At 45.4% G+C, this 18,112-nt stretch overlaps 1 protein-coding gene across 1 annotated transcript in view; it reads left to right on the plus strand.

The window, feature by feature from the left end:
• Positions 1-17,870, plus strand: part of LOC308406947 (suppressor of tumorigenicity 14 protein homolog) — a gene marked incomplete at its 5' end in the record, with an annotated part of 31,144 nt that extends 13,274 nt beyond the window's left edge. The window contains 7 exons of the mRNA XM_080898278.1: positions 11,055-11,159; positions 12,543-12,659; positions 12,745-12,928; positions 14,594-14,865; positions 15,091-15,227; positions 16,116-16,287; positions 17,058-17,870. Of these exons, the coding sequence (XP_080754404.1) occupies positions 11,055-11,159; positions 12,543-12,659; positions 12,745-12,928; positions 14,594-14,865; positions 15,091-15,227; positions 16,116-16,277 (977 nt within the window). The 3' untranslated portion in view covers positions 16,278-16,287; positions 17,058-17,870. The remainder of the gene's footprint in view (positions 1-11,054; positions 11,160-12,542; positions 12,660-12,744; positions 12,929-14,593; positions 14,866-15,090; positions 15,228-16,115; positions 16,288-17,057) is intronic.
• Between the last annotated feature and the right edge of the window lie 242 nt (positions 17,871-18,112).

The raw sequence follows: 18,112 nt of genomic DNA on the forward strand, positions 1-18,112 counted from the left end.
GTATATGTAGCCTGGGGGCCTTAGCCTCTGACCACCACCTTAGACTGGTGGTGGTCAGAGGGCCCGGTGGCGCCAGTGTCCGGCAGCCTCGCCTCTGTCAGTGCGCCCCAGGGTGGCTGTGGCTACAATGTAGCTGCCATCACCAGTGTGTGAATGTGTGCGTGAATGGGTGGATGACTGGATATGTAAAGCGCTTTGGGGTCCTTAGGGACTAGTAAAAAAGCGCTATATAAATACAGGCCATTAGTGGTTGGGATTTAAACTCCTGATGTACTGCTCTGAAGACAATTAGTGTTACCACTGAACAGCACAAGATTTTGTCCCATGCTTATGTGACCTCTGTGTAGTGTCTTCTCTGGTCTGCATTCACAACAAAAAGGCAACAAGTTAGAATGCTTTCTTTTATTGTCGTGGACAATCAGCGTAAGATCTCGCAGGAATCCTCCATTATTCTGAGGATTACGTTTCCACTTGCAGTGTGCCCATATAGTGGTAAAATTATACAAACAAAATAGAAGAACCTCAACACAATTAATCCATCTTAAATTTCCCAAATGAAAGGAATACAGAAATATATTTCAGAACTGTGCATAAAACAATGTGTACTCTAAACAGTGTGGCACAGTCACATACCTGCATTCACAACAAAAAGGCAACAAGTTAGAATGCTTTCTTTTATTGTCGTGGACAATCAGCGTAAGATCTAAATGGAAAGGCAACAACAGAGTTAGCTAACTGTGCTCCCATTTTGTTTCCTCTCCTCCCAATAAAGAAATCTCACATAAACGTGCACTCAGTTCAACATAAAGACTGGAGAAATGACCCGCAACAAATGATATATAAACAACAAAAATAATCGGGTCAGACTGTATTACTTTAACAGCCTGCGATATGATTTTTCCTCCCCACGACATTTGCGCATTCCTTACCTCGCAGGAATCCTCCATTATTCTGAGGATTACCCAGAATCCCTTGCCCTTTGTGAATATTGCAGGGTCACTTTTTCGACAGTAGGTGGCGCCAATGTCCCATTTAGCGGGATTTAACTTCAACTCTATTTAACTATGTTACACACACCCCCCTTAAATCCTGCTAAATTGGGGCATGACAACAGAAAAACAGAAACTTCCAATGCATAAAACATAACAGTGTGACCGTGGGAGCACAAGATAGTTCAAGTCAGTTAAAAAAACTTTCCATATGGAATAAGGCAAGCAAGAGAGCGGCCAATTCCCCTGCCAACCCAGATATGAAAGATGCCGTATACACCTCCCATGATGTGAACATTGCTCTACGCAGGTATTACCCAAAACGTTCTGAGTAACAGCACATTTGCAAAACGGCTAGTAATCTATCCTGAAAACATATTTCGCACAAATGAAAACAAGGAGTCAACTGTCGACACTGAATCATCAACCTGTTGTTCATTGATCTCACAAATGAGACGTGTTGGAGGTTTCACAGGTCTACCTGATCTAGTACAAAGAGGTGGTGGCTGTGTACGCACTACACGGTCCCCTGTACTCAGTCGTGTGTCAGTCACAAGCTCAGGGGAAAGGACATGTGGAGCATCTCCCGCCAGAAGCTGCGAGGAGGCACTCTGGGACACAACAGATTCAATAGAGGGGGCAGGGGAGGGCAACCGGGAAACCAACGGGTCACACCCAGCAGGCGGGGCCACAGTCGATTCTGCCTCAGAGGTTGGGACGCTGAAAGCCGCACCAAGAGAACAACCAGGTTGACCAACCGCAGAGTCCCTGTCACTTGCTTGGTCCATCTGCATGAGCCAGCGAACCGTCTTCGTCTCACCATCCTGCACATCACCTGGAAGTTCTGGTTCACCTTGTCCACTATCCGCAACCGAGGGGCAGGTTGACACTGGTATGCACTCGTTTCCTGCAGGAATGAAACTCACAGGAAGTAGTAGGTTTCGGTGAACAACTTTTTCCCTGAGAGTCACAGGGTCTCTGATGTGGTACACATTGATGTCAGGTTTCACAGACACCACCTCAAAAACTGTGGATTCCCATTTGTCAGCGATCTTCCTCTTTCCTCTCTCACCACGATTAGCAAGCAAGACTCTGTCACCGACTGAGAGGGGCGCACCCTTAGCCTTGCGGTCATAATTCCTCGCCTGGCGAGCCTGGGCAATACGGCTGTTCTGCCTGGCAATGCGGGCAGCCTCAGACAGGTCACGCTTCAAATGGGCGACAAATTCACCGTGGTCAACAACGGCACCATCAGGGAGAACATGCTGGAAAACAACATCAACAGGCAGACGAGGAATTCTCCCAAATACGAGAAAAAAAGGTGCGAAACCTGTTGTTTCATGTTCAGTGCAATTGTAGCAGAACGTCAACATCTGAAGCATTTGCGGCCACCTGGCTTTGGATTGAGGGGGCAAAGCCCGTATCATATTTCCCAAGGTCCTGTTGTATCGCTCGACAATACCATTCCCCATTGGGTGGTAAGGAGTGGTGTGTGATTTCTGGATGCCAGCCATGTCCAGGAGCTCCTTAATGAGTTGACTCTCAAAGTTGGCTCCTTGATCAGAGTGTATACGTCTGGGAAAGCCGTACACACAGAAAAAGTCATTCCACAGGCGGCGAGCAACCTGCTTGGCAGACTGATTCTTACAAGGGAATGCATGCGCTAATTTGGAAAAATGGTCCGTGACAACCAAAACATCAACGCACTTCTTGTCAGTCTGTTCAGCAGTCCAGAAGTCGATGCAGACTAGCTCCATCGGTTCAGTGGTACAAATGCTCTCCAGTGTGGCACGGTCATTCGGCTCTGGGGTTTTCCCAACCACACAACGAAAACAGCCTTTCACATGATTGATGATGTCACGCTCCATCCCTGTCCAAAAGAATCTCTGCCTTGCAAGAGACAGGGTGCGGACTTGGCCCTGATGACCCGCCGTATCATGGATGCCTCGGAGAACTTCAGTCTTCAGAGTGTCTGGGACAACAAACTGGTAAATCGTCACGTTCATGTTCCTGTCTCTCTTCACCTTATACAACATACCATCTTTAATCAAGAGTCTGGACCAATGTCTGAGTAATTTCATTACACCACGGGACTCGCTAGCACGTTCATGCCTGGTGGGCCTCTTGTGACGCCGGACATAAAAGAAAACTCTGCCCAAAACCTCATCTTGTTCCTGCAGGTTAGCGAGTTCACTTCTCGGCGTACAGGCTGGACGGGCAATAGTTGGGACCTGAGGGATATCAGATCCCACACCTCTCACATGGCTGATACCACCAGTGTCATGTGCAGCCAACACAGCAGAAACATCCTGTGACGAGAGAGAACCTTGAGGGTTAGCTAGGATAGTTGTAGCTCCTTCCTCAGACTGATCCACAACCAACTGGCAGTTTGCAGCACACCGAAACATATCCTGCACAGTCCCATCCACCAGACCGTGCATTTGGTTCAATAGGGCAGCATAAGGTTCAGTGACTAGCCTGTGGCCTATGCACGACTGGACAAATGGCTCTCTACTCAATGCATCCGCGACAACATTTTTGGTGCCAGGGACATACTTCAGTTCAAAACTGTATGCTGCAAGCTTTGAAACCCATCGTTGCTCACATGCATCTAACCTAGGCTTGGTTAAGATGTATGTCAGCGGGTTATTGTCCGTCCACACTGTGAAGTGGCTCCCTTTCAGCCAATGGCTAAACTTGTCACAGACTGCCCATTTCAGAGCAAGAAACTCCAAACGATGCGCTGGATAGTTTAGCTGAGAGTGTGACAGGGTCTTACTGGCGAATGCCACTGGTCTGGCGATGCTACCATCAGGGGGCAACTGTGAGAGGACGGCTCCCAGGCCGTCAAAGGAAGCATCAACTGCAAGGAGAAAGGGCGCAGTAAAATCTGGATGGGCTAATGTGACACTATGCACAAGTTCATGTTTTAGGGCCTTGAATGCTTCCCTGCACTCATCAGTCCAGTCAGCCGGAGACAGCTTCACGTGGCCCCTTTTAAATTTAGGCTTACGGCCTCTACCTCTCTTGCATAGCGCAGCTGGTTCAGCCACAAGATCAAACAGTGGCTTAGCTTTTGCAGAGCACCGCTCGATAAAATGATGGTAGTAGAGAACCATCCCCAGGAAGGATCTGATTTTCCTTGCACATGGTGTCACCCCGTCAGACTCCATCAGGTCTGCTTCCTCCACATTGTCTATAGCCTGCACTTTACTTGGGTCTGTTTTCACACCCTCACCACATATGATGTGTCCCAGGAACTTCACAGACCGCTGAAGAAAGTGGCATTTCTTTGGTGCGAGCTTCAGGTTGTTGGCAGAAAGTCGTGAGAAAACCATCTGCAGACGTTCAAGAGCCACCTGTTCGGATGGGGCATAGACCATAAGGTCATCCAGATAACACAACAAACTTGTGAAGTTCTCATCACCAAGAATGGACATCATCATCCGCATAAAAGTAGCAGGACTATTTGTCAGGCCTTGAGGCATCCTGTTATATTCATGAAGGCCAAATGGGGAGGAGAATGCCGTGTATCTTTTGTCGTCCTCGTGGAGTCTGACATTGTAAAACCCCGATGTGAGGTCCATTGTAGAAAAAAAAACATTCCCACCAAGTGCTGCGAGGGCGTCTGACTGATGAGGCAATGGATGTGCATCTTTAACTGTTCTTGCATTTAACCATCTAAAGTCATTGCATATGCGCAGGTCACCATTTGGCTTAACAACTAAGACAAGGGGGGATGAGAATTCACTCTGGGACTTACGGATTATCCCTGACTCCTCCATCTCATCTAGGGCAGTGCGAAGCTTCTCGTAATGGCATGGTGGGACCCGTCTGTATGGCAGTCTGAAGGGCTTGTCATCCACCAGGCGGATTCTGTGGACAAAGTCAGCAGCCTCACCGCAGTCCATTTTGTGCCTTGAAAAGATGGACTCATACTGCTCAATGAGTCGCAGCAGCCTATCTCTCCATTCTGGGGAAACTTCACAGGACGAGAGGTCCAGGTCCTGCAGGCCCAAATCACACAAGCGCTGTGACATCTCCGCTTCTGATCTCGGTGCGGGCGACGAGTTCTGTGTGTATTGTGTACTGGATCGAATTTGAACAGGTTCAGGTAAGTCCTGCACAGAAAGACAGGGGGACACATCAGCAACCTTAGCATTTCTCCTGAGAGTGAGGGGCTTGTCGGAGGGATTCACCACTTTAACAGGGACCCAACCATCCCCAAACAAGGAAGTGACAACTCGCCCCACTAGGATCTGTGCAGGTTTGGATCGAGACTGAGTGGGTTCAATAATGACAGCACTTCCCACCGCTGAGGCATCAGGAGCAGGCAGCTTAGCCCACACTAAATGTTCAGACAAGGGCTGCAAGGTGATGCGTCTCTTAAGCTTTGCAGTGCCGAAACTTGGGGGCATTGCTCTGCCACCACAGTCATCAGAATAGGACAGCAAAGTTGCCAAATGAGGGAAAGCATCATCCTGGGTACCAACAGTCATTTTTAACTGTGAAATAAGCCACTTTATCGCATTGCTGCCCAGAATCATGTCATCAGCCTGGCCCGGAACCACCAGAACAGGAATCACCACCTTAAAGCCATATATTGACACTGTAAGATCATACATAGCAGAAGGCGTAACGAGGTGACCCCCACAACCAACAATGACAACATCTTCAGCTGAACGTCTCTCAATATCAGGTATCGATTGTGAAAGTTTCTCATCAACTGTCTCACTTATGGTGCACGCCATAGAGCCACTGTCCACTAATGCTTTAAGAACTTGTCCACCACTAGTAGTCACTGCAGAGTAGAATAAACTATCAGTGTTTGAGAGCCTATGCAAGCCCTGTGCAATCAGTGTTTTATTTGGCGGGACAATGCCACTGTAAGTAGAATACAAAGTGTCATAATCATTAATATCAGTCACATCCAAGATGGGAGGCTTACTTGCTGGATCTGCGCTGTCCTCCCCTCCACGCAGATCGTTCAGTTTCCCTGATGACCACTGGAAGGAGTACACTTGCCCTCTGGGCAGTTACGTCTCGAATGACCAGGTAGGTGACACATGAAGCACAATCTGTTTTCCCGACAGTGCGTGAGTGTGGAGTGGGAGCTATCTCTGCAGATGGAACATGGTGTGTCATCTAAGCCCGGTATTCTCGGCAGTCGGGCACTCTGTCGCCTGGCATTAGCTCGAGCATAGCCTGGGCCTTGAAGCAGCACCTTCTCTAGCATGCTGATCAACCTCTCAATAGCAGAGCCATCCTGACTCACAGCTGGCCTCTGCTCATGGTCAGCCAAACAAGGAGTACCATTTGTGCTAACCTCTGCCTTATTCACATAGACACAGTTGCCCGTCTGTGGAGGAGACTGGAACCCCTTACCCAGGTGATACTCATCCAGTACCTCCTGAACTTCACGAGCTGACCATTTATCACATGGTTTGGTTCTAAAAATAAGAGCCAAGTCTCTGCAGGGGCAGTGTCTGATGAACATGCGTGCAACCTCCACACCAGAGTTCTCAAAAGATTTCCCCTGCTCCTTAAGACAGTTGCCAACAACATCAGCAGCCTTGTTCAGCCTCAGCCAGTACTCATATGGATCCTCTCGGTCCTTCGGCAGGGTGGAATAAAAGTCAGCCAGGGGCACAGACGAGCACTGGGTGGAACTAAAATGTTTGTGCAGAAGTCTGTAGATAGCTTGTGGATTATGCTGGACATCAATTCCACCATTCCTCACACCAAATTTCACAACATCTTTTGCCCTGCCTCTCAGATGCATCAAAATCTCCTCAGCTTGGTTTTCTGGAAGAATGGCACTCTTCTTTATGTAACTCTGCATGGCTTCCTGCCACTCATCAACAGACAATGAGTCCGAACTCTCCCCCCGAAACACAGGTGGGTCTTTAACCTGTCGTGGAGCCACCAGCTGGACTTGAGAGAGATCTAGTGAGCAGCTGGAGGGGAGATCTGTTGTTTCATGCGCCACCTCAGGACATGTATATGTAGCAGATGCAGGGCTCGAAGTGTGTGGCGTAGTCAGGTGTGACAGAATGCTATCAGCCAGGCGTTGCCCAATTTGCTGCACAATGTCGCTCATTTGGTCGACTAGACTCACATCAGTTATTGGGGGGTCTGAGGTAGATGACTTAGTGCACTGTACTGACTGCGACTCAGCCACCAGCTCACAAGAACTATCTGCTGCTCCATGCCTCACCCGACAGTCACCCAGTGAAAAAGGAACAGTTGTGAACCCTCTGCCCCTACCCACAACAAGGGGAGTCACATTTGGGGTGTCATCAGAGTCACTTAGATCCATATCTAGCAGAATATTAATAGAGCTAAGGTGGACTTAATACAATATGGCAATATACAAAGCCAATATAAAAGTATGTCCAACAGTCCTCAAAGTTTGATTCCGTTACCCAACAGACTAAACAATAAGGAAGCTGATGCTCCACGATGATGCTGCGACGAGAGGACACCAGCCCGATTCAGCAGCGTCACGAACGAGTCACGGCACCAATGTGACCTCTGTGTAGTGTCTTCTCTGGTCTGCATTCACAACAAAAAGGCAACAAGTTAGAATGCTTTCTTTTATTGTCGTGGACAATCAGCGTAAGATCTCGCAGGAATCCTCCATTATTCTGAGGATTACGTTTCCACTTGCAGTGTGCCCATATAGTGGTAAAATTATACAAACAAAATAGAAGAACCTCAACACAATTAATCCATCTTAAATTTCCCAAATGAAAGGAATACAGAAATATATTTCAGAACTGTGCATAAAACAATGTGTACTCTAAACAGTGTGGCACAGTCACATACCTGCATTCACAACAAAAAGGCAACAAGTTAGAATGCTTTCTTTTATTGTCGTGGACAATCAGCGTAAGATCTAAATGGAAAGGCAACAACAGAGTTAGCTAACTGTGCTCCCATTTTGTTTCCTCTCCTCCCAATAAAGAAATCTCACATAAACGTGCACTCAGTTCAACATAAAGACTGGAGAAATGACCCGCAACAAATGATATATAAACAACAAAAATAATCGGGTCAGACTGTATTACTTTAACAGCCTGCGATATGATTTTTCCTCCCCACGACATTTGCGCATTCCTTACCTCGCAGGAATCCTCCATTATTCTGAGGATTACCCAGAATCCCTTGCCCTTTGTGAATATTGCAGGGTCACTTTTTCGACAGTAGGTGGCGCCAATGTCCCATTTAGCGGGATTTAACTTCAACTCTATTTAACTATGTTACACTTATTAGGAATTCCTCATTCATGGCAAAAACAAAACAGGAGCACCAGAAGGTCAAAAGACAAAAAGAAAAACAAAACACGAGTCCAAAACCAAAAGAAAAGAAGCACACCAGAGCACAGGAAAACAGAGTCCAAAACAGAAGATGTCAGGGGGCCGGCCAGCACAGGAGTCAGTTCAGGGGGCCGACCATGTGGAAGGCAACGGTGACGACGACAGCACTGGTCCGGGGGCCGGCCGTGCGGAAGGCAACGGCGGCCACTCAGGCGATGGCGGACCGGGGGCCGGCCGTGCGGAAGGCAACGGCGGCCACTCAGGCGAAGAGGGTCTGGGGGCCGCCCACGACGGCGATGGCGCCTGGCCAGTGGCCTAGAAAGTGGCCGGTTAGCTGCAGACTCAAACGAGGCAGGACCAGGCGACGCTGAAGGCGAAGACACGGAGGCAGGACCAGGCGAGGCTGAAGACACGGAGGCTGGGCCAGACGAGGATGAAGACACAGAGGCTGGGCCAGACGACGCTGAAGCAGAGGCTGCAGCTGGCGCGGATGATGAGGCTGCAGCTGGCGAGGCTGACGGCTCTGAAGCTGGACCAGACGAGGCTGACGGCTCTGAAGCTGGACCAGACGAGGCTGCAGGCGGCGGCGTGGAAGCCGGGGGCACTGCAGGCGGTGGCGTGGAAGCCGGAGGCGCTGCAGACTGGACGGATCCCTTGGACCCTCCAGCGACGACAGGAGACGAAGGCCGGACGGGCCCCTCGGACCCTCCAGCGGAGACTGGAGACGAAGGCCGGAGCGGTCCTACGGACCCTCCAGCAGAAGTCACTACTAAGCCAGCAGTCATGGAGGCCACTAGCTGACACAAAGGCGACTAGCAATGCACTGAGCACTGGCTCTGCCCAGGCAACGCTGACATGGTGCAGTTCTCAGGTGGCTGCTTAAACTTCAGGGGTCCAGAATGAGCTGGGGACTGAGACCTAGCCTCTGGGGAAGCCCTGGAGCGGCAAACTGTGCCAATGGCGGCTAAACTATGAAAAGCACCTTGAGTTGAAATTAGACTTTCTCCCTGCATGGAGTGAATGAGTGAAACTGGTAATACTGGAGCCTGAACTACAGGTGACACTGGAGGCGCAGGGGCCTGAACTGAAGGTGACACTGGTGACACTGGAGACAGAACTGAGAGTGGCTGCAGGGCAGCTAACTGAGCTGAGAGTGGCTGCTGAGCAGGTGATATGCTGTTCACAATATCATCTGCCACACAGAACACCGCCCCTGAATGAACAGTCACACAGTCCGAAAACGGAAAAGAGTCCTCACTCACCACAGCCGGCGAATTAGAAGCCCGAACGTCCGGCTGTGGGGTGGCGCGCCGGCGGCGCGATCGGCGTTTCCTCCCTGCAGACGGCTCCGACGGGCCGGGCAAGATCACATCCGGCGAGTTGGGCAGCGAAGCAGGAGTGGCTGAGAGAAGGTGAGGTGTGTGCCGGAGAAAAGCCTGCATGGTCAGAGGAAGCGATTTTAGAAGCAATGGCAGGCCGGAAAAGAGCCGTTGTAGCCGGTTTTCAACAGTGCGGCGAAGCTCGTACGGAGGATTCTCCAGCCACAGCCCGAGGAGGATCTCCACATTGTAGCTGATGTCATCCTGGAGCTCCTCGGACGGATTGAGTGCTGCAGGGTCCATGCTGGCTGGTTCGTACTGTCACGACCGCGGTGTGGCAGACGTGTGGAGTTGTAGAAATGACCCAAAAGGTGGCAGCTCTGGTGCAGGTGAGTATTTATTTGGGCGATCGTGGCTCAAGAGTTGGGAGTTCGCCTTGTAATCGGAAGGTTGCCGGTTCGAGCCCCGGCTTGGACAGTTTCGGTCGTTGTGTCCTTGGGCAAGACACTTCACCCGTTGCCTACTGGTGGTGGTCAGAGGGCCCGGTGGCGCCAGTGTCCGGCAGCCTCGCCTCTGTCAGTGCGCTCCAGGGTGGCTGTGGTTACAATGTAGCCTGCCATCACCAGTGTGTGAATGTGTGGATATGTAAAGCGCTTTGGGGTCCTTAGGGACTAGTAAAGCGCTATATAAATACAGGCCATTTATTTAACAAAAGAAAATACAAACAGCAATGGCGTGGGTGAAGGTGAAACAGGAAAACCTAAACTGGGTAAAACTAACAAAACAAACCAGAAACGAAGATGCAGGGAGGTCTGGGGAAATACATACGGAGAGACCCAGGGAGACCGAGGGGAAACAACACAGACGAACCAGCAACTACTATGACAGAAGACACAACTTAAATACACTCAGAGAACACTGAGAAGCGCCTTGAGGCGACTTTTGTTGTGATTTGGCGCTATATAAATAAAATTGAATTGAATTGAATTGAACACAGGGAGATTACACACAGGTGGGGAACACAGCTGGGAGTGATTAACGTGACGAGACTAGGGAGGCAAACTGAAAACACTCACATAAGACGCAGACCTTCACAATAAAACAGGAAACACATACACGCAATGACATAACACACCAACTTAACACAGACTGGGGGACACAGAACATAGGAACATGAACCATGAAACAGAAGAGTACAACTACCCAAGGTAACCAAAACCACAGAATACTAATAAACTAAACATAAACACGGAGTCACAGACTCTGGACCATGACATGAGCAGAGAGGTGGAGATGCCAGGAGGAGGCCTGAACCCAAATCATTTTAAATAGAATTATTTATTTATTTTATAAATGTTTAATTACAGGATTGCAGCATTCTCTGAACTAGGCAAATAGATGAAGGGATTTTTTTTCTGTCTTGTCAGCTTGTCCGGGAAAGTTCAAGTGCAGCAACAACCGGTGCATCAAGAAGACTCTGCAGTGTAACGGCAGGGATGACTGTGGAGACAACAGTGATGAGCTCAACTGCAGTGAGTCCAAACCATCAAAGATCTCTTTGTGTAAAAGGAGTTAAAGAAGGTTTAGCAAAAAATGTGGATTAAATCTCAACTTGAATTGGTCTCAGAAGAGCTAAAAGCTACACAAAGCCTGTTTAAAAGAAGATGAAGTAAATATTCTGATAGAATCCTTCCCACCCCCTCAACTTTATCTATAGAACAGTTTTTTCTTTTCTTTATACAAAAGTCCCAGACATACAACTGATAGTTCATTTCACAAGCAACAACTGCATGTCAACACCCCGCCCACCTCCCTACCCCGCCAATTACCTACCTACCTCCCCATGTCAGGTTCAGGGCACGAACAGGACCCAAATGCAGGACTTTGTGGTTAGTGACAGTTAGTTTGTTTACTCACTATTCATTATAAATAATGTAACAGTTTCCAAAGACGTGACTTCTTCATGGTACTCCCGACTCCCGCACAGTGCTCGTGGTCCATGGTGTGAAAGATGAAAACCCAACACTCGATATTTACAATAATGCTCTTCTCCTGTGACACACTCCTTTTCAGGTTCCTAATAAAACAGGATATGATGATCAATTTAGCGTTCACACAGACAAGAGCAAAAGGCAGGTTCATATCAGAGCCAGGGCTGTACTGACTAGGTCACTCAAAGATCCAGTGTCGATTGAAGCTCAGCCACACACTGTTAAGTTGTGGACCACTGACGAGGGTAATCATCAGGACCCGGCAAAGTTTGTAGACGACAGTTGTGCGTGTCTTCAGCGCAGGAATTCCTTCCGACTATACATACATTACACAAACATCACATGGGGAAGACAGGTCAGAGAGTTATAACAATGGAAAATGCACAACATGAAGAAAGACGAGGAGAAAAAAAAGAACTCCCCCAGACTGAGCTCCAACAGGGAGATCAGTTTGAGAATAGAAAAAAAATCAACTCGGCACATGAATCATCACACAATATAGAAGACATAAGCTTAAGATCCCTTCCCAGACCCCTTAACGCCCACTCACACCCTGGGCCATATGACCTCAGGAAATCACATGATAGGGTGGGGCCAGGTTTCACAATGAGCTCACTCGAAACCCTGGCTGATTGTGACCCACACCCGTTTTCACACCTTGGCTCATGTGATTAGCTACAGGATCATCAGGGGGTCCTTTGTCCCTCTTTGGGGGAAACTCCCACTGGGTTTAAATCTGGGACTCTCCACCATTTGACCCTTAGAACTGAAGAAGCTTCTCAGATGAGAGGTGAAACATCTTCAAGCAACTTTTCTTTCCAAGCTCCTTAGACTATGATGACCTGGATGACTGAGAACCTTCACAGACATGTTAGATTAGAGTTTTCTTAGGGACTGATATCATGTGTGTCTCCTTTCATTTAGCTTCAGTGTGCTCAGCGTTCACCTTCCACTGCAGTAATGGACTCTGCATCAGTAAACTGAACCCAGAGTGTGATGGAGTGCAGGACTGTGAGGACGGCTCTGACGAGGCTAACTGTGGTACGTTTACCACACACTCACCCACAGATGGTTGCAGTGTGACTTTTCTAGTTACTTGGACATTGAGATCTGTGTTTGCTTTCAGATTGCGGGACGAATCTGTACAGTAGCACTCGTATCGTGGGAGGTCAGTCAGCTAGTGTGGGTGAGTGGCCCTGGCAAGTGAGCCTCCACTTCAAGGGGCTAGGACACGTGTGTGGAGCCTCTGTGCTGAGTGACCGCTGGCTGCTGACTGCTGCCCACTGCGTCCAAGACACTACAGTTTACAAGTAGGAGCTCCTCCATCTGAAGTACTGAGTGTTTAGTAGTGTTCAGATGTTTGATCATTGATTGTACTTGGATCCATGATCAGACATCTAAAATTTTAAAACCTTGCCTGAGTCTCTCGTTCATAGTCATCTACTCTGGAATTTCTAGACAGCTTCCAGTGCAATGCTAGTTTTCTCTACCTGGGATTCCAGTTCTCACTCTTTGGTTGTGTCGTCTGAAATTCCATCTCAGACCCAAAATTTTAACCCCGAGCATCCAATGTGCCTCACTTTGGATGCTTTTTTTTCACAAAAACAAAAATGTTTTTTAATGATTGCCATTTAGACACACTGAACGAGATTCAGAAGATGACCTTGAATGACAGATCAGCTTAATTTATTTCAGGTAAGGTTTCAGTCTGTAGTCTGAGGCCAGTCACAGATCCTTTTATAACAATTCATGTGTGACAGACACTGTTAATATGGCCTTGAAAAGGGCTTTCACTGCCAATAAGTAGTGGACTATATTAAATAATATGTGGAGGTTATGTAACTCTATCCTAAGAACCCCATTATGTTTTTGAATTATTAGTTATTATTGTATACTTTCTCTAAATGGCATTCCTATGGCTTCCTGTGAGGAATCTTGGAATTTTTCACCACCATGTGTACTTCAATGTGTATGTTAAACAGAAATGTAGGAGTGCTTTCTTGCAGTAGTAGCTCTACAATTAGAAATATCCTGCCTGAGAGTGATGCTAAAAAAAATAGCCTATGCATTTATTAATTCTAGGCTGGACTACTCTAGGTCGTTATTATCTGGCGGTACTAAAAACTTCCTGTAAAGCCTTCAGTTGATCATAAAAACTGCAGCAAGAGCACTGACAGGGAGTAGAGAGCATCTCTTTCTTGTACTGGCTTCTCCTTATTGGCTCCCTGTTAAATCCAAAATCAAAATTAAAACCCTTCTAATCACACACAAGGTCAATTCAACTTTCATTTCAATTTCATTTTATTTATATAGCGGGGAAATAGAACAACAATTGCCTAAAGTCTTGAACAATCAGGTACCTAAGTCTTGTACTCCTGGCTTACCTTTGTTCCCAGGATATTTAAAAGTAGAATGGGAGTCAGAGCCTTTTAGGCACCTCTTATGTGGGAACCAACTCCCAATTTGGATTCAGGAGACAAACTCTGTACTTTTAAGACAGTAAAAAACCAAACAAACAAACAAATTTACTCTGAGTTTGGAACAGTTCAAAACATTGTTTTAACGTTTGCATACTTTGACAGTTTTACAGTGTCAACAGAATTCGGAGAGTATTTAAACTAATTATACAAAAGTGACTTATTACAGGCAAAAGGTAGTTTATTGTGCCATCATTAAATACTAAGAAAAACAAGAGGCTATGCAAGTCTCTCCTCAATCCTTTTAATGCTTTGTTTAAAACCACGTAAAAGTAAAGATGCCTTTAAATATAAGTAGAAATAAATTTAAAATGATCTATTTATTAATTTACATGATTAGCCATTCAGTAAAAGGACTAGCTGTTAGAATCCCTGACAGTTAGTCTTTTCACTGAATGGCTAATAATCATTGATCTAATTCAGTATTTTATTTTAAATTCAATTCCAGATTTGAGGTTAAAGAAGTTGTTTACAGCCTTGTCTGTTTTATTGATACAGGCTCTCTCACGCTGACCAATGGGAGGCCTTTTTAGGCCTCCATGTGCAGAACCAGACCAATGAGTGGACAGTAAAGAGGGGTGTGAAGCAGATCATCGCTCACAGGTACTACAACAGATACACTGAAGACAATGACATCGCTCTGATGGAGCTGGACACCAGAGTCAGCCTAACCCAGCACATCAGACCCATCTGCCTGCCTTCCTCCACCTACTACTTCCACTCAGACCAAGAGGCTTGGATCACCGGCTGGGGGACTACCCTGCAGGGAGGTGAGCTGATAATAAAGAAGTACTGAAACACTGCCCGTCTCAAAGCTCTTTCCACACTGGAAGTGATGAGTTTGAATAAAATAATGAGAAAGACAAACATTTGAGTAGTTAGTGGGAGCAGATCTGTGGAGGTAGTTTGGTTTAATATAAACTTTTACAAACAGAATCTATTTTTTTTGTTATTCATCCACAAGCTCTACATGATTTGATCTTGTTGTCTCTCAGGTGTCTCAGCGAGTGTCCTCCAGATGGCGGAAATTCTGATCTTCAGCAGTCGGTTGTGTAATCTCCTCCTGTATTACAGGGTCACAGATAACATGTTATGTGCCGGATTCCTTTCAGGAGGCGTGGATACCTGTCAGGTACAAACCATTCACACATGCTTGCAATCTGGTTGTTAGCACCTTTTCTTTAGTGCCTACTCTGATCGACTGGCCACGACTCGACTCGACTCAGATCGACTGATTTGATTGTAGAAATTATTGTAGTTGATTTGTAGAAATTTCCTTTGTTGCCAGTGTTGTGCCAAAAAGTGATTTCCAATGGTTGTCTGTGGGTTTTTCTTTTTTACGTCTGATATATTTACTTATATCAGTAAAAAGACTGTCGTGAAAAAGATTTATGACAGGGTTACATATAAAACAAAGAAATTGTCTGTTTTTGAAATATCTTCATAATATTCATAATATTCTTCAAATATCTTCTCTTTTTATTTGTACCCATATTCTCATCAATCCAGGTCTTTTTTGATCACTTCAAGTAAGCTTAAAATACATTTTTAATGTCAATGTTAATTTTACCTGGATAATTAAAGCATATATAAAAGTCACTTTCTGGCTAATTGATATTCTTCATGAGAGATGTGATTGACCTATTTTTGACAGATTTTAGGTCAACAAGTTATTTATAAGACCTTAAATTCCTGCAAACACCAGAAATCACTTTTTGGCAAAGACAGCAGTAAAGCTGTCGTACACATTGCAAGGCAGTTTGAGCTCTTGTTGGCAGCTTCATCTGATTTCCAAAATCAGCGATATGATTATTCGGATCAGAAAATCGAGCCTGGTTCAAGAAAAGAAATTCCACAAATCCTTCCAGCAAAATAACATCAGTTTTTAGTGTGTAAAAGCCTTCAGAAATTCACATGGTTTGTATTGTGATGCTTGTTGGGATTCAGTCGGAGATATTTCTCAGTAAATTAAGTGAGCTGAATGTCAAGTTCTGCTGTGACTCTTCTTTCTAACTCTCAGGGTGACTCTGGCGGGCCCCTGTCTGTCGCCAACTCCCATGGGCGTTTTTTCCTGGCAGGCGTGACGAGCTGGGGCAAAGGCTGTGCTCTAAGTTTCAGACCTGGTGTCTACACCCGAGTTACCAAATACCGCAGCTGGATAAAAGAGAAAAGTGGAGTGTAGCAGCAGGAAGGTGAACAGTTCTCCGGATTATGGATATTTTTGTTGGAAATCGAACCAGATGTTGACATTTTGAACCAGCTTTGTTTATTGCTTGCATGAAAAGTGCTAAGGAGCAATCACAAAGACGTAAAAGAGAGCTCAGTAAAATCAGCCTTTCAATTATCTATTGAAAACTAAAACACATTATTATAAAACCCCAAGTTGAAATGTTTTATTCTGCCATTTACTTCAAAGTTTACTATGTAAATACTCTGCATTTTCATTAGTTTGGAAGTTTAACCTAACCTAACCCTGATCCAAGTTTAGCCAGGAATTTAATAAATAGATCCAGTAAACTTTTTGTTATTCAATATGAAACTAAATCATCATAATACACCATGTACTGCCTGAAACTAAATTGCTTTTAGCAGGAAACCACAATTTGTTCACAGGTTTACATTAGCAAGTGAACTTAGATAGACTATAGATTAATAAGTGTTCTATACTGGTCAATCATACGTGTGTGTGTGTGTGGGTGGGGGGGGCTCCAGATATTCCCTTGCTCTCAGTGTACAGAACACAGTTGACAGCAACAGTACTGACAACCTGACATCAAAATGTCACAGACAATAAAAACACATATAGCACATTTATGGTGCAGAGATTCTCGATTATTTATCGAATACGTATGCCTAAATGCAAATCTAAAATATGCATAACTAGTTCATATATATACAGTATGTGTAAGGTATGTATGTATGGATGCTTGTGAACTTTCTGTTTTATTTTATGCCATGTCAGCTCAGTCCCTGCTGCCACCTCCTCTCCTATCAGCTGCTCCGATCGGCCATCCTGGCGTGCACTGCTCTGTAGCAGGGAGGAGCTGGATCAGGCTGTGAGGAGGGCGTGATGGCTCTGCAGTGATATTTCCTGCTTCCTGATACTGGATTTGTAAAAATCTTGAATCGAGAGCGAGTCAGCACAAATTATTTTTTCTGCAGACATCACAGTGCATTGCAGTCTTTTTTTTCCTGCTTGGTGGCTGATCTAAAGTATACAGTGATAGATGAGCACACTGGGTTACTGCATAAAAACTCCTGAGGCAGCTGGCACAAGAAGTACTGCTGGGCCTTTGAGATTCTGCATCTCAGAAGTCTGAACGTTTTCCAGAATTATATTTTTTAAAATTATATGAAACAGCAACATAGTTTTAGCTTGCTCAAAAAATGTATTGTACTTAGTTTGTTTTCTTTACATGAGATAAAATGTCAAAGTGTTGTTTGATGCCATCACTGTTCCTTTTAATGAAGTTAAAATATGTTTAATATATGTTCACTCTTGTTACTAAGACTTGAATCATGCTGTTTGGTCAGTTTGTCATTTATCATGATTTTAATTACTTGTGACGACTTAAAGATTTCATATTTTGCTTATTGATTAATTATTGTTCTACGCTTGCTAACTTGCTAAGCTGATTAAGTGGTTGATTGAATATCTTAAATAAGCAACAACAAACTTGCAGATGATGTATTGTGAATGTCTTTGAAACATGTCATCTTAATCAATCATAATGTGTTTACACTGTTTCAATAAAAATCTTTACCAGTCAAACTATTTTCAGCTGAAACTGTCAGAAGGTTTTTTTATTTACTTTAAAAGGATTTTAGTGGGCGCAGAATCAAATAATAGACACGGACATGAATATTGTAAACTCAAGCTCTTTTAATTTATGGAAAAAAACAACAACATTTAAACTACATTCCGATTCAAAACAGGGAAACAAAAATAATATCCCTGGACAAAACTGGGCAGACTTAAAAATTAAGTGTTATTTTAAGTACTTTAAGTACATTTTT

This window comes from Rhamphochromis sp. 'chilingali', assembly GCF_963969265.1.
Source record: "Rhamphochromis sp. 'chilingali' genome assembly, chromosome: 12".
NCBI classification, from domain to species: Eukaryota; Metazoa; Chordata; class Actinopteri; order Cichliformes; family Cichlidae; genus Rhamphochromis; species Rhamphochromis sp. 'chilingali'.